Source organism: Oncorhynchus mykiss, chromosome 3 (assembly GCF_057628025.1).
Source record: "Oncorhynchus mykiss isolate SJ-2025 chromosome 3, ASM5762802v1, whole genome shotgun sequence".
NCBI classification, from domain to species: domain Eukaryota; kingdom Metazoa; phylum Chordata; class Actinopteri; order Salmoniformes; family Salmonidae; genus Oncorhynchus; species Oncorhynchus mykiss.
Genome location: NC_143024.1, coordinates 68,567,523 through 68,595,267, shown reverse-complemented (window position 1 = coordinate 68,595,267; position 27,745 = coordinate 68,567,523). Strand labels below are relative to the sequence as shown.

The following is a 27,745-nucleotide window of genomic DNA, read 5'->3' as shown; positions in this document are numbered from 1 at the left end:
CCTTGCAGTCTCATGGTAATTTACCGTTAATGAACATAAACACATTTAGCATCTCCTGGCTTCCACACATGCAGACTTTTGGAACGTCTACATTTTAAAAAGTATAATAAATCCATATAATATAGCCTACACCTTCACAATAAATCCCTAATTTATTTTAGACAGATCTAAAAAAGCATGATATGAAGAAAATGTATTCTATTTCAGATGAAAAGAATAGCATACTCAGAGTTGTCCTTATGTTAGGTTCTGATGTGGCTATGCCAAATGGCTGTGGGCTACACTATTTCATTTAGCAAACAAGATTTGCTTATAATTCTGTGGTATTATTTTATATTACTTTATTGTATGAAGAATACAATTATAAAATATAAATATTTTCTCCAAAAGATTTGAGGGATTGCGCACATGCGACTATTCTGTGTTGAGAGGTTAACAAAGAAATAGGTGCTCCTATATACTCAATTTAGAGTTATTTAATGTAACTTTAGTTGTTCCACAAATGTTCGGCTATATGTTTTGATTTTTAATACATTGTAAGGCTGCATGATGAGACTCTAATGATGATTTGAAAAAAGTCGCTTGAAAGGCATGATTTCTGCTTAGTTTTTTTACGCAGGCTGTACACACTACAATAGTCTCTCATTCACAATTTGACAAGCACTTGATAATGCCTCGAATTTCACGGTGGCATCCCCTTTGTGGCCGTAATGCACCCAATAAAAATATATGCCTTTTGCGGCCCGGAGTGCTGTGCAATCCCTGAGTGCTGCGCAATCATCACGTGATTGGGTCTTTCTCACAGGCTACAAGTGAAGACAGACACATCAGGGACGCAACTGCACGCGTCCTTATCCAATTCCAAGGTGCATGTTGAAGATATTGGAAGAACTGTCCATATTTACTTTTTGTCAGCCAACAAGATGAGTAGGCCTAACGAACAGCAAAAGCACTAGCCTATATCAATCTACTATCCCCCATAGTACAAAAGTAAACCTATTCTATTCTGTGCAATAAATAGATATTCCAAACATAGTCTGGGACAGTTGTGGGGTGCGATAGATCTAAAATGAATAAAACCACTTGCATAAAAAAAAAAAACGTTTTCACGCAATGTGGCTGATGCAAAAGAACAGAACATTTAGCTATAAGCGCGAATGTTCCATTATGGGGGAAACACCATTATCAAAAGTGACCGCAAATGCGATTATGCATGTAATGCTTTGATTATAAAGGTGTATTTTTATGGTGAAAATGATCTTCTCCAAACTTGAAACTCTAAACCCCTCCTAAAGCAGAAGAGTGTGCTTAATGAAGCTATTTGGCCACTTTAGTTGTGATACAAACCTTATAAAAACATATAAGCCTATGTGCTAGGCTATATGAGGTGTGTGATTATGATTCGAAAAAGTCGCAAGAAAATGCAGTTTCTTATGCTGGGCATCATTCACAAGTGTTAGGCTTACAGTGGGGCAAAAAAGTATTTAGTCAGCCACCAATTGTGCAAGTTCTCCCACTTAAAAATATGAGAGAGGCCTGTAACATTTGTAGGATTTTCAATGAATTTATTAGCAAATTATGGTGGAAAATAAGTATTTGGTCACCTACAAACAAGCAAGATTTCTGGCTCTCACAGACCTGTAGCTTCTTCTTTAAGAGGCTCCTCTGTCCTCCACTCGTTACCTGTATTAATGGCACCTGTTTGAACTTGTTATCAGTATAAAAGACACATGTCCACAACCTCAAACAGTCACACTCCACAACCTCAAACAGTCCCTGGCGGTGTAGTGTGTTACTGATGGTAGGCCTTGTTACTTTGGTCCCAGCTCTCTGCAGGTCATTCACTAGGTCCCCCCATGTGTTTCCTGGATTTTTGCTCACCGTTCTTGTGATAATTTTGACCCCACGGGGTGAGATCTTACTCCCACAGTTGATTTCTTCAAACCAAGCTGCTTACCTATTGCAGATTCAGTCTTCCCAGCCTGGTGCAGGTCTACAATTTTGTTTCTGGTGTCCTTTGACAGCTCTTTGGTCTTGGCCATAGTGGAGTTTGGAGTGTGACTGTTTGAGGTTGTGGACAGGTGTCTTTTATACTGATAACAAGTTCAAACAGGTGCCATTAATACAGGTAACGAGTGGAGGACAGAGGAGCCTCTTAAAGAAGAAGTTACAGGTCTGTGAGAGCCAGAAATCTTGCTTGTTTGTAGGTGACCAAGTACTTATTTCCCACCATAATTTGCAAATAAATTCATAAAAAATCCTACAAATGTGATTTTCTGAATTTTTTTTCTCTCATTTTGTCTGTCATAGTTGAAGTGTACCTATGATGAAAATTACAGGCCTCATCTTTTTCAGTAGGAGAACTTGCACAATTGGTGGCTGACTAAATACTTTTTTGCCCCACTGTATATTGTCACCCATCAGACTATTCTTGATTTAATCTTGTCTTTACATATACTAGATAATATATGTGTGAAATTTGTTTTGATTTAGAATGGACCATTATCATGCACCTGTATCGAAACAGGGGCAGCGGGAAAAAATACATGTCATCTATGCACTTAAATAGCGAATGGAGGACGCTTTTCCAGTGGTTCATTTTCATGCCAACCTGGTAGGATATACTCCTGTTGGTAAGCGAAGCAATATGCTTAACATTAGGAAAGTTGATAAATAGTAGGCCTAGCCTATAGAAAGCTGATGCGATCCACCTCTTTTTAATAGAGTCCACCAAAACTTAGATTTCTCACACAATTGCATAGCCTATAGAAATATTGCTCAACATGAGCTCATGGACCCTCATGAAGTGATTGATTACATTTTCGATCACATTTGCATTGATGTCAGAGTGATTAGAGGGACAATAGAGTGCTGAGTACCAGGCAGTTAGCAAGTTTGGTAGGCTACTAATGACCATCAGCAGCATCAGAGCTTGGAGAAGCCTAATTACTGTGACTAAACGGTCACATGGAATTTGACTGCCTTCATGACCCGTGATCGCTGGTATGGCGGTAATACGGTCACTGCAACAGCTCTAGGATCAACAACATTGTAGTTACTCCACAATTACTAACCTAATTGACAGAGTGAGAAGGAAGCCTGTACAGAATAAAAATATTCCAAAACATGCATCCTGTTTGCAACAATGCATTAAAGTAATACTGCAGAAAATGTGGAAAACCTGTTTGTCTGCTTTCCACCAAAGACTGGGAAATGAATTCACCATTCAGCAGGACAATAACCTAAAACACAAGACCAAATCTAAAACATTTCCAAAATCATGTTTTCACTTTGTCATTAAGGGTAGATGGGTGAGAGAAAAAAATATTGAATCAATTTTGAATTCAGGCTGTAACACAACAAAATGTAGAATAAGTCAAGGGGTATGAATACTTTCTGAAGGCACTGTAAATGTCTGTTGGTGGGGGAGGGGGGAGGAGGTAGAATGTCCTCAAAGGAATGTCCATAGGGGGAGGAGCAGAGGGGAAGTGAGAAGTGAAGGACAGAGCTCAGCAGTATATCCTGTGCTGTTTGCTTTAGTGCTGTGCTGTGCTAAACAAGGAGAGTGTGTCAGTACTAGTTAGAACAGCACGGATATAGACTAACAGCTCCTGTACGGGATATTATGTAATGTAAGGTACTAAAAGACTAGGCTGGATGCCACTGTGGACTGCAGCACAACTGCACTGCAGCCTGCAGCCAAGCACCTGGCAGACACACAGACACATGCAGAGCTGCAGCAGCATGGACTTGTCTCTCCTTACTGTACCACACAGGGAAGGAGGGGAGAGTTTGCATGAGAGACAACAGAGTGAGAGCGACAGAACTCAGAGTTCAGTTCATGAATTGAGTTCAATATATGAATATCGTAATAAAAAAATGTCAGCCAAAGGCCATGTCCTAATGCAAGATGTATCTGTCCTCAGTTGGGACAAAATGCCCAACTTCTGTCAATACGTCTCCTTCGCCACTAGAGGCGATAAAGTCCTAGACCACTATTATTCAACCCACAAGCAACCATACAAGGCCCTCCCTCTTCCCCCTTTGGCAAATCAGATCATGTCTCTATACTCCTGCTTCCTCTTTATAAACAGAAGCTCAAACAGGAAGTAACTGACGCGCTCCTTAGAGAAATGGTTTTCAGAATCGTAGGCTATGTTGCAGGACTGCTTTGCTAGAGCTGACTGGAATATGTTTCGGGACTCCGGCAATAGCATCAACAAGCTAACCACCTCCGTCTTGGGCTTCATCAGAAAATGCATCGCCGACGTAGTCCCCACATTGAGCTTTTGCTGCTTTCCCCAATCAAAAGCTCTGGATTAACACAGAGGTACACACTAAGCTAAAGGGCAGAGCTATTGCACTCGGGGCTTTCACAGCCGACCCCAAATCTGAATACTAGAATGTGTATAAGTAGTCCCGCTGTGACCTCCGCAAAGCCACAAAACAGGCAAAAGGACAATATGTGACTTGTTTCATGAAACTAGACATACGTCATGCTTCACTACTTCACATTTGAACATAAAACATAATTTTTTATCAAAATGCGTTTTTGGGGCAGAAATGTCTTCTGGAACGTGACATTTCATGGGCCTTAATTACATACTTGTATGCCATCTGTAAATACAAATCAAATTGTTAAATTACGAGCCTAGTTGGTTTAGCCACGGAAAAAGACAGGAACCTTCCCGCTAGCCATGATTGGCTAAGATAATTGATGGGCTGGAGAGATGAGTTCAGATTGGTCTGCCATGTAGCAAGCATCGTCACTCTATGCATAGGTTTACCCTCACTGTATCCACATCCTACCATACCTTTGTCTGTACATTATGCTTTGAATCTATTCTACCGTGCCCAGGAATCCGCTCCTTTTACTCTCTGTTCTGAACGTACTAGACGACCAGTTATTTTAGCCTTTAGCCGTACCCTTATCCTACTCCTCCTCTGTTCCTCTGGTGATGTGGAAGTTAATCCAGGCCCTGCAGTGCCTAGCTCCACTCCCATTCCCCAGGCACTATCATTTGTTGACTTCTGTAACCGTAAAAGCCTTGGTTTCATGCATGTTAACATTAGAAGCCTTCTCCCTAAGTTTGTTTTATTCACTGCCCTAGCACACTCTGTCAACCCGGATGTCCTAGTCCTCCGTGTCTGAATCCTGGCTCAGGAAGACCACCAAAAACCCTGAAATTTCCTTCGCTAACTATAACATTTTCAGACAAGATAGAACTGCCAAAGGGGGCGGTGTTGCAATCTACTGCAGAGATAGCCTGCAGAGTTCTGTCTTACTATCCAGGTCTGTTCCCAAACAATTCGAGCTTCTACTTTTAAAAAGTCACATTTACATGAACAGGTCTCTCACCATTGCCGCTTGCTATAGACCAGCATTGCAGCTTGCTATAGCCCAGCTGTGCCCTGGACACCATATGTGAACTGATTGCCCCCCATCTATCTTCAGAGCTCGTGCTGCTAGGTGACCTAAACTGGGACATGCTTAACACCCCGGCCATCCTACAATCTAAGCTTGATGCCCTCAATCTCTCACAAATTATCAATGAACCCACCAGGTACAACCCCAAATCCGTAAACACGGGTACCCTCATAGATATCATCCTAACCAAGTTGCCCTCCAAATATACCTCTGCTGTTTTCAACCAAGATCTCAGCGATCACTGCCTGCATCCATAACGGGTCTGCAGTCAAACGACCTACTTTCATCACTATCAAAGGCTCCCTAAAACACTTCAGCGAGCAGGCCTTCCTAATCGACCTGGCCCGGGTATCCTGGAAGGATATTGACCTCATCCCGTCAGTAGAGGATGCCTGGTCATTCTTTAAAAGTGCCTTCCTCACCATCTTAAATAAAAATGCCCCTTTCAAAAAACCAGGAACAGATATAGCCATTGGTTCTCTCCAGACCTGTCTGCCCTTGACCAGCACAAAAACATCCTGTGGCGTTCTGCTTTAGCATCGAATAGCCCCCGTGATATGCAACTCTTCAGGGAAGTTAGGAACAAATATACACAGGCAGTTAGGAAAGCTAAGGCTAGCTTTTTCAAACAGAAATTTGCATCCTGTAGCACAAACTCAAAGTTCTGAGACACTGTAAAGTCCATGGAGAATAAGAGCACCTCCTCCCAGCTGCCCACTGCATTGAGGCTAGGAAACACTGTCACCACCGATAAATCGACTATAATTGAGAATTTCAATAAGCATTTTTCTACTGCTGGCCATGCTTTCCACCTGGCTACCCCTACCCCGGTCAACAGCCCTGCACTCCCCACACCAACTCGGCCAAGCCTCCCCATTTCTCCTTCACCCACATCCAGATAGCTGATCTTCTTAAAGAACTGCAAAACCTGGACCCCTACAAATCAGCCGGGCTAGACAATCTGGACCCTCTCTTTTTAAAAATTATCTGCTGAAATTGTTGCAACCCCTATTACTAGCCTGTTCAACCTCTCTTTCGTATCGTCTGAGATTCCCAAAGATTGGAACGCTGCCGCGGTCATCCCCCTCTTCAAAGGGGGAGACACTCTAGACCCAAACTGCTACAGACCTATATCTATCCTACCCTGTCTTTCTAAGGTCTTCGAAAGCCAAGTCAACAAACAGATTACCGACCATTTTGAATCCCACCCGCCCGCCCGTCCAGCATCACTACTCTGGCCAGTTCTGACATAGAATATGTGGACAACTACAAATACCTAGGTGTCTGGCAAGACTGTAAACTCTCCTTCCAAACTCACATTAAGCATCTCAAATCAAAATAAAATCTAGAATCGGCTTCCTATTTCGCAACAAAGCATCCTTTGTTCATGCTGCCAAACAATAACCTCGTAAAACTGACCATCCTACCGATCCTCGACTTCGGCGATGTCATTTATAAAATAGCCTCCAACACTCTACTCAACAAATTGGATGCAGTCTATCACAGTGCCATCCGTTTCGTCACCAAAGCCCCATATATCACCCACCACTGTGACGTGTACGCTCTCGTTGGCTGGCCCTCGCTTCATACTCGTCGCCAAACCCACTGGCTCCAGGTCATCTGCAAGTCTCTACTAGGTAAAGCCCCGCCTTATCTCAGCTCACTGGTAGCCATAGCAGCACCCACCCATAGCACGTGCTTCAGCAGATATATCTCACTGGTCAATTCCTCCTTTCCTGACAGTTCTCTGCTGCCAAAGACTGAAACGAACTGCAAAAATCACTGAAGCTGGAGACCTCACTAGCTTTAAGCTAGATCACTGCATCTGCACATAGCCCATCTGTAAACAGCCCATCCAACTACCTCATCCTCATACTGTATTTAGTTATTTATCTTGCTCCTTTGCACCCCAGTATCTCTATTTGCACATTCATCTTCTGCACATCTACCATTCCAGTGTCTAATTGCTATATTGTAATTACTTCACCACCATGGCCTATTTATTGCCTTACCTCCTTATCTTACCTCATTTGCACTCACTGTGTATACATTTTTCTTTTTTCTAAAGTATTATTTACTGAATGTTTGTTTATTCCATGTGTAACTCTGTGTTGTTGTATGTGTCGAACTGCTGTGCTTTATCTTGGCCAGGTCGCAGTTGTAAATGAGAACTTGTTCTAAACTAGCCTACCTGGTTAAATACAGGGGAAATAAAATAAATAAAATATACTAGACGAACTCAATGCATTTTATGCACTTTTCGACAAAAACAACACTGAGCCGTGCACGAGGGCCCCCGCCGTCCCAGAGGACTGGGTGGTCTCGCTCTCCAAGGCCGACGTGTGTACGTTTTTTAATCTGGTCAACACTCGCAAGGCCTCGGGGCCGGACGGTATTCCAGGGCGCGTTCTCAGAGAAGGCACCTGTTCCCAATAACTCTAAGGCTACCTGCCACAACGACTATCGCCCTGAAGCATTAACATCTGTAGGCATGAAAGGTCTGGTGATGGCACACATCACCTCCATCATCCCAGACACCCACTCCAATTTGCATACCGCCCCAAGAGATCTACATATGATGCTCCCCACTGCCCTCTCCCACCTGGACAAGAGGAATACCTACGTGGGAATGCTGTTCATTGACCATGGCTCGGACACGCCTACTCATTCAAGGGCGTGTAAAGGCTATTTGATCAAGAAGGAGAGTGATGGAGTGCTGCATCAGATGACCTGGCCTCCACAATCACCTGACCTTAACCCAATTGAGATGGTTTGAAATTAGTTGGACCACAGAGTGAAGGAAAAGCAGCCAACAAGTGCTCAGCAAACTCCTCCAAGACTGTTGGAAAAGCATTCCAGGTGAAACTGGTTAGGAGAATGTCAAGAGTGTGCAAAGCTGATATCAAGGCAAAGGGTGGCTATTTTGAAGAATCTCAAATATAAAATATATTTTGATTTGTTTAACACTTTTTTGGTTACTACATGATTCCATATCTGTTATTTCATTGTTTTCATGTCTTCACTATTATTCTACTATGGAGAAAATAGTAAAAATAAAGAAGAAACCTGGAATGAGTAGGTGTGTCCAAACTTTTAGCCAACAACACAGTTAACACAATCACTTGAAACTGAATCTGGAAAAACTGCAAACTAGCTACACTTAGTTTCTTTTCAACTTTTTTAAATGTACATTTCTTTGTATATATCCTGTCTGTCTCATCCCGACTTCCGACCCCTACACATTCATTACTATGGGACAGCTGGAGATCAAATTAGAATACAGAAACAATGTTGCAAATGTCGGAGAGACAGACAGCAATATTTATATAAATCTCCGCTGTTGAAAACTAAATGTTAGTCTAAAAGAAATGTGAGATGTCTAGATGCTTTTTATAGTGGAGATCAAGTTCATAACTTGCCAGGCTGGGCTGATGAGACAGTGGATTGCGCAGTCAGATGGAACAGAGTAATAAGCATTTTAACGTCATAGATTTTGCCAGAGGTAACTTGGGGAGTAGACACCGGTTGGAATGCGTTTTTAACCAATCAGCATTCAGGATTAGATCCAAACATTGTATAAATTATGATTATCACTGCGTTGTTGGGAAAGGTAAGAATGTCACTATACTGTTTTACACCTGTTGTATCCTGTGCACATGGCAAATAAACTTGGAAACTTTAAACTGGCAAAAAGACACAGCTGTGTTGTCTTCTAGTAGACATATCAATACCCCACTTCACTGAGATGAGCTTCAAAACTTCTCAACAAACATCCCTACACCCCACTGCTGCTAACTTGCATAACACGCTTGTAGTCGGGACATTTCGGCCTAATTGCTGAAAGCCATGGGGCTTTTGTTCGAGGAGGAGGAGGAAGGTGGAGGAGGAGGCAGAAAAGCAAAAGGGAGGCCTCCTGACTAACAGCAGAGTGGGCTGAGCTGAGCAGGGCCCGGGAGGAGCAGAGCAGTCAGAGCTGGGAGGAGCGGCTAGGGACATGACATGCTGCAGGACAAGATGCTATCTGCTCTCTCAGCAACCCCATCTCACATGCTAGGCTATATACAGTACATCCTCCACTATTTCTCCCCCATCTAACTGGAGCACACAAAGAAACACTGAAACCGGCAGTGTCTGAAAACGTTACTAGCTGTCAAATAATTATTGCTTTCTCCATCCTTGTTTCCTCAATTCCTCTCAAAGCCCATTGAAAGAGAGGTCCTTGATGCTTATGAGAGAGGAAGCGAGGATTTTACAGCTACATGCACTAGTAATGTAGTAATGTTAGACACAGCAGCCCCAGTCTTCTATCCTTTCTCTCTCTCCACAGCCAAGTGTCCTCTCTCTTTCTCTCTTTTTCTCTCTCTATCCCTGCCAGGAGCTGTCAACTCTCTTTTCCTGTTGTCTGTCTGCTGCCCAATTACAGAGGGTGGCCGGGCACTGTTATCGGCTTGCTACTCCAGGCCTCCCTCTCTTTAGCAGGGTATTAGCCGCACAGTCAGCCAGGCTTAGCTTAGCCTAGCGGCCAGTAATCCTAGACCCCCAGTGAGTCAGTTAAAAACAGGGGCAACGCTTTTTCAAGCAGCCTCGTGCAGGGCCAGTTGAGATCAGTCGCCGGACAGAATCACCACGAACAGAAAATATACATACTTCTTTGTCGCACAGCATCTTCATCATCCGCATTGCCATCGTTATCATAACCAATTGTCATCGATAGTGTTTTCTACAGTGTGGCTAGCTTATGACTCATTTTAAAATGTGTGAGAGACTTTTAGCGATAAATGTTAGTGCTATATGGAATTATCTGTGTGCCTGTGTCCGTGAGTGTGTTTTCTCGATCTTTCATTCTTCTCAAAAACAGCAGGCATCACATGCATTGTGACTGAACCTTCCTTCCATAGCGGTAGATATTCTAGGAACTGCCAGGCCTCTGAGCTAAACCCTCTCTGACTTTAAGGTTCAACTCTCTCTGCTCTAACATGGCAACAAACTGATAATGATCACATACACACAGACAATGAAAAGACTGTTTTGTTTTAGAAAAGAGTGAAAGATACATGACCTCCGACTCTACCCATGTGGTTCAAAGAGACTCTTCAAAGCTACAATAGCACCTCTTATGTGTGTTTGGTTCTAGTCTGCAAGAGCTAGAAGCCTACCAGGCATGGTTCTGAGAACACAACACACAGCATGACGTTATGAGTCTTCTTAGTGTCCACAAGCCAGACAGCCACAGAGAAAACCTCTCTCTCTCTCTCTCTCTCTCTAATGTAGGCCTAGTGCATTCGTTCCATAATCAACAAGATGGTGTCTACTCTGATTCTCTAGAATACATCACATATTTAATGCTTGCTATTGGATGATTAGTAATACTCTCCACTACCACTGGAGGTTAAACACATACTATCAACATGGTAATAATCCTCAGAGGCTAGGTAATGCTGAGTAAAGTAGCATGGTAATTGATTAAGAGAATGACCTGGACATAGCTTTGGAGCATGGCATTGACTGCATGTGTCCCCACTCTCCCTGATCATGGCATTGGTGACCGGTACCTGACGTTGTCGTGCTTCTGGATGTAGATCTTGTGAAACATCATGTCTTCCTGCTTAGCGTTAATATCAGCTTTCATCTCCATGGCAACATGACGGGGAAGCACGGAGAGCAGGAGACGCTCCTGCAGAGATAGAGGAATGAGAGAGAGGGCAAGAGATGGGGAGGAAGGTAGAAAGTAGAGAGAGAGAAGGATGATGAGAGAGAGGAGGGGGAGAGAGAGTGAGGGAAGACACCCAGGGAGAAAGAGAGAAGGAGAGAAAATACCAGAGAGAGAGAGAGAGAGAGAGAGAGAGAGAGAGAGAGCGGGGGGCAGGGGAGAGAATAGAGAGAAAACGGACAAAACGGACAAACCAGAGATTTAGTTGATAGGAGTCATTACACGAGACAGACAGTGAGACAGAAATGGAGAGGTCTTGATTTTGGTCATTCCAACTGGGGAAGACCTGTGTAGTTTAGGACTAGAACAGACGGTTGCTTGCATCTATCTTTCCATCCCTCGATTGCGATGACGCCCACGGCACAGTATCCCTGCCTGCTGAGAGATGTTATCACTGGTTGACAAGTGTGGGCCAGCCCTTGATGCCATCTCCTTGGTTGCGTCCAAAATGGAACCCTATTTCCTATATAGTGCACACATTTTTACCAGGGCTCTGGTCCACATTAGTTCACTATATAGGGAACAGGGTGTATTTTGGGACGAATCTCCTATTCTGTTTACACCACAGCAGCAGGTGTAGGTGGACGGGTGTTACCGAGTGGCTAGGATAGGCCAACAACAACACACAAACCCACTTCTTTAACTTCTTGTCAATTCTAGCGAATTAGCTGTTAGCTAAGAGTTTCTCTATCTCTTTTTAACTATCTCTGTATATCTCTCTGTATCTCTCTCTCTTTATTTAGTAAAATATTTTTTTTTTTTCTTCTCAAAACTGCATTGTTGGTTAATGGCTTGTAAGTAAGCATTTGATGGTAAGGTCTATACCTGGATTCAAGTTCCTCGGCGTACACATCACTGACGATCTGAAAGTGTCCACCCACACAGACAGTGTGGTGAAAAAGGCGCAACAGCGCATCTTCAACCTCAGGAGAATGAAGATATTTGGCTTGGCCCCTAAAACCCTCACAAACTTTTACAGATGCACAATTGAGAGCATCCTATAACCGCCTGGTATGGCAACTGCACCGCCCTCTCCAGAAGGTCTTCTCAACGCATCACCAGGGGAAAACTATCTGCTCTCCAGGATACCTACAGCACCCGATGTCACAGGAAGGCCAAAAAGATCATCAAACACCCAAGCCATGGCCTATTCACCCCACTATCATCCAGAAGGCGAGGTCAGAACAGGTGCATCAAAGCTGGGCTTCAACCCGGTTACGCAACCCTGCACCTTAGAGGCTGCTGCCTTATAGACATAGACTTGGAATCACTGGCCACTTTAATAATAGAACACTAGTCACTTAAATAATGTTTAAATAATATTTACATACTGCTTTACTCATCTCATATGTATATACTGTATTCTATTCTACTGTATTTTTGTCAATGCCACTCTGACATTTCTCGATCTAATTTTATATATTTCTTAATTCCATTATTTTACATTTAGATTTCTGTGTATTGTTGTGAATTGTTAGATACTACTGCACTGTTGGAGCTAGTAACACAAGCATATCACTACACCCGCAATAACATCTGCAAAATATGTGTATGTGACCAATACAATGTGATTTGGTTAAAATCGTAGTACATACATTGCTGCTCTATCGCACGTGCAGTGATAGAGGGGAAAATAAACCGTTTTCGTTGTTTGAAGTAACGTCTTTGTCGTTGTAATATCGCAAACGGACGTGGCAGGTTCACCCCTATGGATTGCAGTTTTACAGGTATTTTTTTTTACAATCGCTAGGACCCATTAGTTAGGTCAATAGTTAGGTCACTTTTTCAAAAAGCTTCACACAGTTCTCCTAACTAACTTTCAGCTTGGCACGGCAGTTAATTTCACATCCAAAATGCACTAAAACTACCAAAACACTTCATACATGTCTCAAGTCAATTCATTCTTCCATAACACTAGCAAAGGTTGTCACCCAACAAGCACACTTTGTCACTCATAAAACAATGACCTAAAAAACACTAACAACAGGTAGCATTACACAATGTTTTCTTTAGTAAAATGTCTTTACAAAACAAGAATGACACCTCTCTACTGTTTAGAATTCACTGCAGTATATGTTACAGGAATGAATCAGACATGATGCAATATGCTTCAATGGTTTATGTCATATTTTGGCATTGAGTGATTCCAAAATACAAGAATTTGTATATACACCATCTACTGATACAGATACAGTAGCAATACTAATCAACCCTGTCTTCTGCATTTGGCCACAGGTTCTCATTCACATTACATCTTATGTCATCTTGGGCAACACACCTAGGAAAGAATCTTTAGGCATGCCTGGTCCATCCCTGGCAAGCTTCTGCAGATATGTCCAGGCATCCAGCATTCATTGCGACATTTGATCATGTGGTCATAAACCTTCCACCTCCATGAGGTTAAATAATTCCTCTATGGGGTTGAGGAAAGGAGAGTAAGGTGGGGGGAAAAGTGACACCATCCTGGGATGGGCTGCAAACCACTCTGACTGCATGGGAGCGGTGAAATGTCACACTGTCCCATACAATCACAAACGTTGGCCGATTTCGCCTCACTGCAACCCTTTCCTCACCTGGCACAACCCTTCCACAGAGGTCATCCAGTAATGAAATGAGATGCTCGGTGTTGTATGGCCCAATTAGTGGTTTGTGTAACAGCAATCCATCAGAGGATATTGCTGAACACATTGTGATGTTGTCCCCTCTGTTCCAGGACATCCACTGAGTGAGAAAATAATTCATGACATTTGAAAGATGTAGTCATTGAATGCATTTTGTGCCAAAGCAATGAAAAATGATCCACAGTTTAGCCCACATAGACTGCTGTTGTGCTCACTGTGTGAAGACTTTCCAAGAAGTAACCTAAGTATTTACAAATGGGTCCTAGTGATTGTAAAAATAAACTGCAATCTTAGACTTCATAAACTCAGCAAAAAAAGAAACGTCCTTTCCTTATCCAAGTCTGAAGGTTGGCTGTGAATGCTTGAATGGTTTCCGGAGAACATGCTATGCCGTTTAAAGGAGTACAAAATAGACAGTCCGTTAAGAGACAGGCTGTCAATGAACTGATCCAAGTTTGACCTCACAACTACTATTAAACAAAAAAGGAAACGTCCTCTCACTGTCAACTGCATTTATTTTCAGCAAACTTGACATGTGTAAATATTTGTTTGAACATAACAAGATTCAACAACTGAGACATAAACTGAAAAAGTTTCACAGACATGTGACAAACAGAAATGGAATAATGTGTCCCTATCACGCCCTGACCTTAGAGATCCTATAAATTCTCTATTTGATGGTCAGGGTGTGACTAGGGTGGGAAATCTATGTTTATATTTCTTTGTTGGCCGAGTATGGTTCCCAATCAGAGGCAGCTGTCTATCGTTGTCTCTGATTGGGGATCATACTTAGGCAGCCCTTTTTCCCACCTTCAGTTGTGGGATCTTGTCTTTTTGTGTTGCATGTGTTTGCACTCCTAAAAAATTAAAAGAAAATGTACGCCTACCACGCTGGGACGTTTCTTTTTTGCTGAGTTTAGAAGCAGACATCATTACAGGTGATCTGAACCTATGAACCTCCTGCTCTCTATGACCTCCTGTCTCCTATTAGGTCCTTCAGAGTCATGTGACAGTGTAAGTGTCATGCGTGTGAGTGTAGTGTGTCAGAAAACACTATATCAAAGTATCTGCTGCAACTAAACCAACTATACCAATCTTTATCACTTACCATAATATCAACTAATTACTATAATTTCAAGTAATACTGTATAATTAAGTATGAATACATACATTAAATGTATTTATAAAGCCATAACTATGCCAAGTCCTCCACAGTCCCATGACAGGCCTTACCTGCTGCTGGTTCTCCCTCTGTGAGTGGAGGCGAGCCTGGATGCACTCCCTGGTCTCCTGGAAGGCTTGTCTCTGGGAGCCCTCGGCTGGGTAGTGGGTACACACGCCCACGATGTTAGAACAGGAGAAGATCAGGACGTTGGACACTATCTGGAGAGGGAGGGAGACAGGGGGAAAGGAGAGGGAGAGAAAAGAAGATAGAGAAAAGAGAGGAAGAAATAGGAAGAGAAAGAAGAGAGTTTTAAATAAATGTAATATAGAATGCTTACAGTAGCATATTTCAATCCCCTCCGCGACTAATTCCTGTGTGAGATTTGATGTACAAGCTAATATTATCCCCCGTCACCACATTTTGAGTATTCCATTCCCATAAATGGTAGTTGTGTCTACTGTCCAAATGACTTAAATCGTACAGGGACCAAAATAAGCCAAGACATAGATGGGGGGAGGGAGACCAAAATAAGCCAAGACATAGATATGGGGGGGAGAGCAGTCCAGTTGATTTTTTACAGCCCTGGCCTGCTTCAGCAGTATTCTTCCTACAGTCTTCCTACTTGTTGAGTAGAGTGAGGAGCCTTTAGTGTCCCTGGTCCCCTCTGTTCTGGCATCTCAACTCCCTCAACACTGTCTGACTGTGTCTGCGTCCTAAATGGTACATAGTGCACTATTTTTGACAAGACCTCTATCGAGCCATGCCAAAAGTAGTGCACTAAATAGGGAATAGGGTGCCATTTGTGACAAAGCTTGTCTGTCTGTATCAGGGGCACCAGGACACACACACCATGGTTCATAACATCCGTCTGTCTGTCTGTCTCAGCCGCTCTGAACTGTACTCCTGCACACATATCTCCAGCCAAAATATCTCACACTGCACACTGAGGACAGGAAGGCAGGCGAGCCTGTGTGTGTGTGTGTGTGTGTGTGTGTGTGTGTGTGTGTGTGTGTGTGTGTGTGTGTGAAAAATGGGTCTGTTAGAAAGGGAGAGTATTGACACTAATTTGACAGTGCTGTTAGGGTAATGTCTGGTAATGTCTCACTGACAGGGCCAATCAGTAGTGATTACAGGCCATCTGTACAAACAGAAGTAGTGATTGATTGAGCATGTCTGGAGTGCCAGTTGAGTGGAGTGGCACCTTTTTTATATTATTATATTGGTTTTATTGCCACAGGCAAGCACAAGTAAGACAACAAATAGTAGGTGGCTATTTCAAACCAACATAACACCAGGCACCAGAAGGCTGTATCTGAACTACCTTCAGTCAGCAGAGATGAAAGAAGCACACTGTTGTCCTGAGACTGGCAGCCATAGGCTATAGCCATCCCTTTCACAGAAACCACACATGGACTGAATCAGAGAATCAGCAGCTGACTCCTACTCACACTGATGGCATGTCCAATGATGAAAAAACAACATGTCTTTATAGAGTCAATATTCTATTAGTGAGATCTCTCTTGAGGCTTAAGAGAAAAGGAAGGGAGGAGATAGAGGGATAGGAGGTTGTGATGAAGCTTAAAGTAGAACAAAACGACTGAAAGGAAAAGAGAGAGAGAGTAAGCACTGATGGAGAAAGAAAAAGAAAATACACAAAGAGAGAGAAATAGAGATGAGGAGATGGGAGACAAGAGAATATGAGAATCTAAATTGCTTACTCCTTGCCTCTTCTCTCCTTCTCAAAACCCATTGGATGAGAAAGCCAGAGGTCCCTCCCCTCTGACTTTCTCCTCCAATGGGTTTCGAGGAGGTGAGGAGAGAGGACGTGAGGAGTATGCAATTGAGATCATCCCACAGAGACCGAGAAGAGGTTGAGGTGTTTTTCTACTCTAAACAGGAAGGTGTATTAAAAGCCTTGTGGAGCTGCATTGACCCCTGACCATTATATAACTACATAATGACAGTCTACAGGTCAGGGCCTCCTGGGTGGAGCAGTGGTTAAGGGCGCTGTACTGCAGCGCCAGCTGTGCCACCAGAGACTCTGGGTTCGCCCCCAGGCTCTGTTGTAACTGGCCGCGACCGGGAGGTCCGTGGGGCGACGCGCAGTTGTCTGGGTTAGGCCGGTAGGGAAATCCTTGTCTCATCGTGCACCAGTGACTCCTGTGGCGGGCTGGATGCACTGTGCGCTAACCAAGGTTGCCAAGTGCATGGTGTTTCCTCTGACACATTGGTGCAGCTTGGATGGCGCTGTGTTAAGAAGCAGTGCGGCTTGGTTGGGTTGTGTATTGGAGGACGCATGACTTTCAACCTTCGTCTCTCCCGAGCCCATATGGGAGTTGTAGCGATGAGACAAGATAGTAGCTACTAAATAATTGGATACCATGAAAAAGGGGTAAAAAAAAATAATAATTTACTTTAAAAAAAGACGGTCAACTGGATGAACCCCACATGTCCCACATGAGACGCAGTAGGAAGTATACTGTACACTTCCTCAAAATAGAATATAAGTCAAGAAATCTATAATACAATTTTTTATATTTTGTTTAGCGGGATACAATTGGTTGTGGGATACAATTGGTTGTCTTGTCCCATGGCTGCAACTCCCGTACGGACTCGGCATGGTGGAGGTTACCAGCTCTGGGCAGCAGATAGGGATGGTCATGTGGATGTTGCACAGGGAAAAAAGGGCCTTGTGATAGCCATTCCCTACTACTGAGCTATCTAAGTGAGCCTAATAAAGTAGTAGTTGTATTAGTAGAAGGCCAGTAGCATCAGTAGGGCAGCTGCTAAAGCCAGTGCAGACTGAGGCCAGGCTGAGGGATTTGCATCCCCCCTCCAGCCCCACTGCACTACCATGGAAACAACAGAGCATCAGAGAAGGCTTCCAGCTGGTCAATGCAAATATTACCAAACAACAATCCTGCTCTATTTATACTCCCTTACCTGGCCTTGTCCGACCATATTAGGAAGGACTACAAAGGATGACCAAAGTCACTTCACTTCCCGGACTCTGGACTTTTTAACCTGTTCAGTGGAATCAGGCAGTGATCCCCCCCTCCCCCCCGAGAAGAAACGTACCTCCCAAATCAAATAGAAGAAAAGGCGGGAGGGGCTCGATGAGGTCTCTGACCTGTTGATGTTCTGCTGATGTCCTGAATGTCTGTCAAAAGTACAGAATGCACTAAAATGTCTGAGCTTCTTGATGTCACTGAGCACAGCAATACCTTCTTTAAGAGAGCCTAGCTTTCTCTCTCCCTCCTCGAGGACAGACACATCAACAAACCTTGCAATCCAGTAAAAACCCCACTCCCAAGTACTTAAAGTCAACGGTCCCAGTCCTATTACCATGAGTCTACAGGGAGAGTAGTGGAGCATGTTGCAGGTGGATGTAATACTGCCTGCCTGTAATCCAAACAAGTACACAGATGAGGCCCCTGAACAGCCCACCCTTGACAACAAACCCTGTTTACCTAATGGATCTATATCTCCCCAGATGCATTATATTATTCCTCCCTGTATATGGTGTGTGTGTGTGTGTGTGTGCGTGTGTGTGTGTGTGTGTGTGTGTGTGTGTGTGTGTGTGTGTGTGTGTGTGTGTGTGTGTGCAAGCCTGCACACGTGTGTATGGCGTGCACGTGTGTGTGTGTGTGTGTGTGCAGTACATCCAGAGCAGAGCAGAGTGAACACGGGAGAGGTCAAGCCCTGCATGTTGTGGTACTGTTTCTTTCTAGTTAATGCATGTATCCTGCAGCACTCATCAACACCACAGAAAAATCTCACATTACTTAGAATAACTACAACCAGGACCTCCCGAGTGGCGCAGTGGTTTAAGGAACTGCATCACAGCCAGCCAAGACTGGTAGACCCATGAGTCGGCGCACAATTGTCCCAGAGTCGTCCAGGTTAGGGGAGGGTTTGGCCGGTCGGGATGTCCTTGTCCCATCGCGCTCTAGCGACTCCTGTGGCGTATGTACACTGACAAGGTCGCCAGTTGTACGGTGTTTCCTCCAACACATTGGTGCGGCTGGCTTCCGGGTTAAGCGAGCAGTGTGTCAAGAGGCAGTGCGGCTTAGCAGGGTCGTGTTTCGGGGGACGAATGGCTCTCGACCTTCGCCTCTCCCGAGTCCGTACAAGAGTTGCAGCGATGGGACAAGACTGTAACTACCAATCGGATATCACAAAATTGTAACCACAACCAAGCATAAGAAAAGGAATAGATATGGCTCTGGAAGAAGAAATGTCAACACACCTGGGCTAGTTTTTAATTTGCTCAGTAAAGAACTGTTGCTGTCAGAACTGTCGATGACATCAGAATATGTTTTCCTTTTGTTCGAATAAGTCCAGGACAATTCCTAATAGCCTATGTGGCAGCACTTTAAATATACTTTAAACCATGTTTATAAGTAGATTATCAACTATAAATCATGAGTTTATAGATAGCTTATAAACCTTTAATAAACGATTTGTTGAAATAACAGTCATGTCCTCTCCAACATCATGTCTGGTTCTGTTAACCATTTGTACTGTTAAAATGTCTAATCAATATGGTCTTCAGGCTATTATAAATCACTATAGTCTTCAGGCTATTTTTAGTCAAAAACAAATATGGTAATACAAATCCTACTGACCCATTTCTGTATTCAACCTCTATGATAATGGAGTGTGTCAGTGTAAACTCAAACACAAAGACCCTGTTGCATTTTTCTGTAGTCGTGTTTCTGTTTACCAAGCCACGCTAATTGAGTCCTGTGCTGTGTTACGCATTTCTTGCGTCGGTTGTAACCAGGGAACGAGCGGAGCACTAGATCACCTGCGTACCTTTCTAGGTGCGACATTATAAAACCCTGTAGAGCAAGATGGTACTGGTGTCAATATTTACCTACCCATCATCCAGAGAGAGAGAGAGAGAGAGAGAGAGAGTCTCACAGACGCTTCTCTGCTGAGAAGACAACTCAATATCAAGCGTACCACCAGGATCCAGCCAGGGCCTCTGAGCCAGGGCCTCTGAGCCAGGGCCTCTGAGCCAGGGCCTCTGAGCCAGGCCCTCTGAGCCAGGTGAGCCAGGCCCTCTGAGCCAGGTGAGCCAGGGCCTCTGAGCCAGGTGAGCCAGGGCCTCTGAGCCAGGTGAGCCAGGGCCTCTGAGCCAGGTGAGCCAGGGCCTCTGAGGAACTGTAATCATACTCATCAGCCATGTCTGATATGATGGCAAGATTCCCTAGTGCATATCGCTGCTGACAGCTTTATTTGGTGTGTTGAGTTTGAGAAAATGGCCTTTTTAAAATTTCCTTTGTCACTGGGGCATTGAAAACGTAGTGTGTTTCACCGACTGCTAGATTGTAGATGGCTTATAATAAGCAGATGACAAACTGCTGTAACTCTGCATTCTCAAGTAGATGAAAAGTAGCAAATTTATGTTATAATTTCATGTTTAATTATGACCTCCACCCCCTTTAAAATGGCCCTATTGAAACCAAGACTTAAAAATAACTGATATTAGTTCAAGACGGAGGGAATGTTGGAACATAACTAATGAAATTACAGTTTGCTAAAATGTACGCTTAATCCAGTTTAAACTACTGTATAGAATTTATTACAGCACAACGGCAGAGTCATGTCTTAAGTGTAAAACTAACAATGACTCAATAATCCATGCCTTCTTGGAACAGTCAACAAGTTATGGGTGGAGCTAGAAAGTTGGCTGTCAGAAGTATTACAATGTAAATGTACTTTTAATTAATCTGACTGCATATTTGAAGACATGGCATATGAGGATGCAGTGAGATACCCGATTGGTTGGAAGATACTTTTCTTGTCAATCAAAAACGTATATTTCAAAACTGGAAATCAACCCATGCTCCATTGTTAGCACAATGGAAAGGTCAAATGCTTTATTATCTAAATGTTGAAAGTGCCTGGGCGACGGAGAGAAACAAAATGGTGCAGTTTGAGGTCATGTGGTGGAGAGTGATGAGGGTGCTGGAGATGGGGGGTGTGAACAGGTGGGTCTGGGCAGGTGTGATGTAGTTGATGTTTGTGTGATATTGTCGTTTGTATGTGTATGTTTTGTATTGTTTAAAAAAAATCACACACAATAAAAAAATCACACACAATAAAAAAATCACACAAAAACATTTTAGAATAATAATAATTTTGAATGGCCCCGTTTACAGGACAGTCAGGGCCCCGTTTACAGGACAGTCAGGGCCCCGTTTACAGGACAGTCAGGGCCCCGTTTACAGGACAGTCAGGGCCCCGTTTACAGGACAGTCATCAGGTTGAGAATGTATAGCGGAGAATGGTTTGATATGGTCTAAATGTGAATCCCTATATAGAATGGGTGAAGTCAACACAATGAAGTGCATTGTGTGCTAAAATAAATGCAAGTCATGTGCCGGCCAGGCTGCTTGCTGCTTATTGTGAGCAGCATCACACGGCACTGTGAGGTGCCACATGTTACGGTTCCATAACGTCCTATAACGCTCTCATGTGCAAGGCAAATGTGCTGCCATGTGTTGGTCAAGATACATGTAATTTGAAAAGAAATAGAAAACGTGCAGGAATTTGACATTTTTCATTTACCAAAAGCCCCATCAAATGTCCCATTGAAACGTCTGATTCAGTCCATGTGATGATAAGCTGGAAGGCTCCAAGAATCCAAAAGTTTCACTTTGTGTGATGGGGAGGAACAGTATTCAGCTGGCGATTACTTAGAATTACTGGGCCATAATCTTGTTGTTCCAAACTGACTCTGAGAGTGAAGAATATCTCCAGAACATTTTACCCACCTGGGAATGGATGATGATACAGAACATAATGACATTGATCTTCTTCAGGCTGACAGTAGCTAAGTGCATCTCCAAAGTAGTGCCAGACATAATGGTGTGTCACAGTGAAAAGAGAAGGTGGGCATTCTCTATGATGTGATGTTTTAATGGGGGAAAAAAGGCTTTTTTCAAAATGCGACACAAGTTTGACCTGTACTACATTAGCCAGCGCAGTAAATTCAACGAGTGTAAATGAATTCCCTTGAATAGATTAGCACTGCAATACTTCAGACCGAGGCAAAATGAGTCAATTTCTTTATAAAACGCACGCACACACAGACACATACTACAAAGCACTTCTGTTCCTGGTTATATCAGTATCCTAACTTGTATCTTTCCTCCATGAACTTCTTCGTAATCAGAGCTATATCTTGTGCTCCCATTTCAACAAACGCTTGCTTCTTCATGTGATCCGTTATGAAATCAACGACGAGACAACAGCAATGTAGGCCTGAAGGTCAGGATCCAATCAATAACAGACTTCCTGAATAAGTGTGTTTGATTATCACAGCAGTGACATCCAGACAGAGGAAGGAAGTTAACACTTGCAGGCCCATTGGGTGACCCATTCAGTTCTGAAAGGGAACCAGGTTTTGCAGTCATGCAGAGCACGCAACCACACTGACAATTTCTATACCAAGTGTCAACTCCCTCCATCTGGAACATGTAAATCAAAGGTATTTCTGAAAGAGCTATTTAAAAGTTCACTATCTGCAATTGATTGAATCCTGGCCAGAGGATTGGGGGCTAAGGGGATTACAATATCAATGTAATACTTTACTGTAGTACTAAACAGTCTTGTGTGCCAAACTGTTGCTTAGCTTTTAAATGGAGCTGTTCTCCTATGGGTACTGAATGCTCATTTTAAATGCTCTTGCCATGCGACACAGGAGACGGCAGCTGAGCCCGTTGAGTCATAAATGTTGAATTCTGACTCACACCTTTGAAGTAGAAAGGTTGGTGTGCCCATCACCACCAACCACGGAACAGAAGAAAAAGCATTTTACATTTTTCATCTCCCTCCCCACTTCAAAAAAGAAGAGAAGAGAGACTCAAAGCCATTCCAAATATAGCCCCCTTTGCAAACACCAGCCACATGGGGCACAGTGGGCTCTGGAGTGCTTTGATGTCAACAGCTAGCACTCAAATCAAATTTCCTCCCATACATTGGAACCCTAACAATAAACACATGTAGTTGTTAATAGAAGGCAGATACTGTATGTTCCCTATGAAATAATACCGTCACCAAAAGAAAAGAAAGGCAACACCTTGGTAGAATTCCCTTTGGTCATCATGATCAGTATCAAAAACCCAGGATGGGGAATGAGGATTCCATCATGCAACCCGTAAGTCTTCAGATACATCACACTGATAGGAGGACAGTTTTGCAAACATACAGTAAGTAGGTGAAGCCTACCAACACACACTGGATGTCCCATTGTCTACTGGTCTGGTATTACAAAATTATATGTGAGAAACATCTCCCTTGTCTCCCAGGATGACTCAAATATGTTCCACCCTGTACCTCAGAAGAACACAGCTCATAGTACTGTAGTAATAATGTACTGGTCACAGACACAGTGTATCCACTTGACATGAATGATGTGTTTGGTTATGGTTACAGACCACCAGGGCCTATCAGTGGAGATTTGAGCAGCTAGGAACCTGATCTCTCCAGAAAGCTCTGTCTGAGCAGATGAGCAGAGTGACATGACAGGCCTGGGGGTGGGGGATGTGTCCCAAGGGCATCCAGTCAATAGGCAGGGGTGACATATGGCTCTGTCCCCTGCCTCAGAGATCTCCAACAGGCTGCATGAAAATAGAGTAGTTTAGTCTCAGCAGGAAACACCAAGGTAAACACCTTGAGAAGAGGACAAGCTAAGTGCTAAATGCCTCCTTCCTCACCGGAACCTGGAAGACAAGCCAAAATGCATCTGACACTTTGGTTTTCAGGTAGGTCAATAATCAATCCAATTATTTACATGTTTAGAAGTCATATCATGTCAAATTTAATGATTCAAGTCATAACCTTTGTCTTCAGCCACTGGTTCAGTACATGGGCAGACCATGTCTCAGCGGGTACGCAAAAATGTCTACAGGTTTAAGATGCAAAGATCAGAGGAATCAAGAAGTTTCAACTGGGCACTTCCAAGGTTGGATTAAACAAGCCGGAATTGTATATTTTCTGTCCCAACACAAATCGCCTTAATTACCTCCTACCTTCAGCATCTCTCCCTCTGCTCTGTTCTTCCCATCTCTCCATCGTTAACCCTTCCCCCTCTCAGGCTCGCTCCACTAGAAGTAAATCAGCCATGACCGATGCTGGATCTCATATGGAATCAGTCCTCACCCAGGGCCTATACCTCTCCTCTAGTCTGGCAGCTCTGAATATGAGGCCCAATCTCCATATATGAATCTCACCATCCGGGCCTGCATTCACAAAGAGTCTTAGAGAAGGAGTGCTGATCTAGCATCAGTTTAAAGAGCGACAGGCTTTAAAAAGCAATAGATCTCTTTAAAAACGGCCTATGTGGCATCGATAGGAGTCAGAAACAGTTATTGCAGTGTCAAAATGTACTACAAAGTGTAAATAGGATGATTTTGGTCATAAAGTCAGTCTAGTCTAAAACGGAGTTTGGAACACAAGGGTTTTGACTTTATGATGTCCATTTGCCCACTAACATGGGGTAAACAGCTGTGGTGATTGCTCACCATCCAATACCATAGACAGTGTGAAGACCTGCTCAGCACCAAACATCTTAGTTTGATGTAAAATTGCGCAACTAAAACATCCTCGGCAAAAATGTCAAAATGAATTAAAGATTTCTTGAGTTATCTTACATTTATTCTGGGGATTTTGAGGAAGTGAAATACAGTAGGCTTCCACGTCTACGGTGTCTCTTGGGGAACAAATATCATTAACCAAACGGGAAACACACCTCCAAGACTGAAATTTCTAAAGAGCAACAGAAAAACACACGTACCAATCAGTGTTCAGTGGTTCTTTAAACTTTTAGATCATAATGACTAAGATTATATGGAAAGAGGGGAACCTGATCCTGGATCAGCAATCCGACTCTGAGACTCTTTGTGAATACAAGCCCAGTACCGATCTCACCAACAGGACTGATCTCAGGCCAGTCCAGGATCAACCTGCAGCCACACAAATAAACCCTTTACAGTCATCCATCTGTGATGTCATACCTGGCTGGTACTCCAACCTAATGCCACAATGTGTCCAGACTGCCACTGGCTACCTCCAAACCATTATCTACAAATCAAAAGGCCAAACAAACCAAACGTCAAATATACAACTAGCGATGGTTATGCCGTCATTGTAAATAAGGCTGTCATAACTGACTTGCCTGGTTTAATAAAAGGTTCAATAAAATCTAAATAATAGATGACCAGGATGGGAGAGAAATCAAATCACTGTGTTGCTTGGAGACACCATCCCCAAATACTGACAGTGGACATCTAGGGGTTGGCTAATGAATGTCACCGGCCTTGTAGTAATTAGTCTATTCAAATGAGCCATCATCTCTCTGCGTGTAGTGGGCGTTTATCACTTTACACTTTTGGAAGGCTTTTCTTCAACCTATTTCAACATATGGAACAATTCAGTGCAATTGTGTCACTAGGGCTAAGACAGTGTTTTTTTGTGTGTGTGTAATTTCATAGTATACGTCAACACAGTGGCCTTCAAGGTGAGTTCTGCCTGGGTCAAGCATATTTTTTTTTAAAACAAGAGTGATGGATCGTTCCAACTCACACCGAGGTAACAGGTCACAGTAAACAAAATATTCTTCACAGGGAAAATTCGCAGTGACTGAAAATGTGAGATGAGGACACACCAGCCTCAACAACTGAGCTCATTGGAGGCCAGACCCCTGTTTAAATAAAACGTTTGTAAAAGCTCCCAAGCCGATCGCCTCCTCTCACTCACTTACAGACAAATAGTTAAAGGGTGACTGCACTTTCTGATTTGGCCTCGTAGTAGATTTGGTTACTTAAGAAATGATAGCGGCCATCACTGAATTCAAACGTGAGTTGGTTTCGGGTGTGGTTTGATGTGAGTGTCTCTTGTGTGTGTTCACAGGTGGGAAGAGTTAGCCAGACTTTTCACCAATTAGCTTCAGCTGGATGTTGTCCAACCTTGTCAAAATTGGTTTGACTTTGGATAGCCTATCTCTGGGGCTATTTAGGGACCATCAATAAATTACACAATGTAAGTGAGACAATATTTTCATGTTGCACACCTTTTAGTTCTCATTAAATGCTTTCATATGAATTTCTACAATTTATAGTTGTTTTGACGTTTTTAAGTCATTGAAATGTGGAGTTATTGGAATGTTAACATATTGTCCCATGTACAGAACATTGTGTAATTTACTAACCATCCCCAAAGTTTACCACGGGCATTACGATTGGGTCGCGAGCAGCTGCACTCCAAATTGATGATTACTTGCGTGCTGCCAGCTGTGGGTATGTGGGCTGGATTGAAATAAACCCAACCTTAATTTACATTGTGATGCAGTCATTACCACAAGTCTCACAAAACTCTGTTGTGGAGGAGACTGACTTTATGACAAACATTTTTCTATTTACACTTGTAGTCAATTTTGACAGTAGAGTAAATGTTTCGGACTCATATCGATGCCTCATAGGCTGTTTTCTAAATGAGAAGTTGTTTTTTAGAGGCAGTTGCTCTTTAATAATAATGCATGAGGGGGTGTGGTATATGGCCAATATACTGTACTACAGGCCACGAAGCAAAGCAGTGTCTGGATACAACCCTTAGCCGTGGTATATTGGCCATATACCACACCCCCTCGTACCTTATTGCTATTATAAACTGGTAACCAACGTAATAAGAACAGTAAAAAGTACTTTTTTTGTAATACCCGTGAAATGCTGTTTCAGCCAATCAGCATCCAGGACCCAAACGATGCGGTTTATAATCTTCGTGAGAGCTCTCAGAAATCTGTTCCTGAACTTAAAAGCATTCATCTGTGTCCAAGAAACTGGCCCGTAGAGAACTACTCTAAGCACAACCAGAGAAACTGATTCATCATCTGGCATGGAGTCGTCCATAGTCAGGTGCATTCTGGGGCTCACCTCGTGAGGACAGATGGCGTTAGAAAGGATGAGTCTGGGTTGGGGCTGGGGGGACAAAACGTCATGTGATTATGTCCCAGTTAAAATATGTACATTTTTTCTTCTAAACATCTCAACTCTTGTCAATAGGAGCCTCTGTGTTGTCTGTACATCCCAAATGGCACCCTATTCCCTATGTAGTGCACTTCTTTTGACCAGGGCTCAGGGACACAGCCTCCGTGTGGCTGACGTCATTAAGTTGAGTTGTGCTCTGCTGTGCTCTGTGGCGCAGGGAAGTATGGCAGGATAAAGGCTGCAGTCTGTCCTGTGAGGCTCAGCTGGGCTCAGGTTTATGTAACAGTGGGCCAAAGGGCTCCCAGCCAGCCAGCTTCCCTACAGATGTACAACTAACAGGGTGGAGAAGATGGGGTAGGCAGGGGGAGGAGGGGAGAGGGGGGTTTATATTTAAGGCAGCCGTCCACACGGAAACACCCAACCTTCGATCCTACCATACACAAACTGCTCTTTGGTGCAACTGATACAAACACTAACACCTCTCGTCGGACGTTTACATACACTTAGGTTGGAGTCATTAAAACTTGTTTTTCAACCACTCCACAAATTTCTTGTTAACAAACTATAATTTTGGCAAGTCTGTTAGGACATCTACTTTATGCATGACACAAGTAATTTTTCCAACAAGATTATTTTCTGACAGATTATTTCACTTATAATTCCCTGTATTACAATTCCAGTGGGTCAGAAGTTGACTGTGCATTTAAACAGCTTGGAAAATTCCAGAAAATTATGTAATGGCCTTAGAATCTTCTGATAGGCTAATTGACATGATTTGAATCAATTGAAGGTGTACCTGTGGATGTATTTCAAGGTCTACCTTCA

The 27,745-nt window shown here is 43.2% G+C and overlaps 1 protein-coding gene across 4 annotated transcripts in view; it reads right to left on the bottom strand.

The window, feature by feature from the left end:
- LOC110520268 (adenylate cyclase type 5) overlaps positions 1 to 27,745 on the bottom strand; it is a 138,319-nt gene that overhangs the window by 53,305 nt on the left and 57,269 nt on the right. For all 4 annotated transcript variants that reach the window (XM_021597450.3, XM_021597451.3, XM_090229994.1 and 1 more), the window contains exons 2-3: positions 14,993 to 15,142; positions 10,981 to 11,102 (exon numbers count right to left, since the gene is read on the bottom strand). In XM_021597450.3, coding sequence (XP_021453125.2) covers positions 10,981 to 11,102; positions 14,993 to 15,142 — 272 coding nt within the window. The remainder of the gene's footprint in view (positions 1 to 10,980; positions 11,103 to 14,992; positions 15,143 to 27,745) is intronic.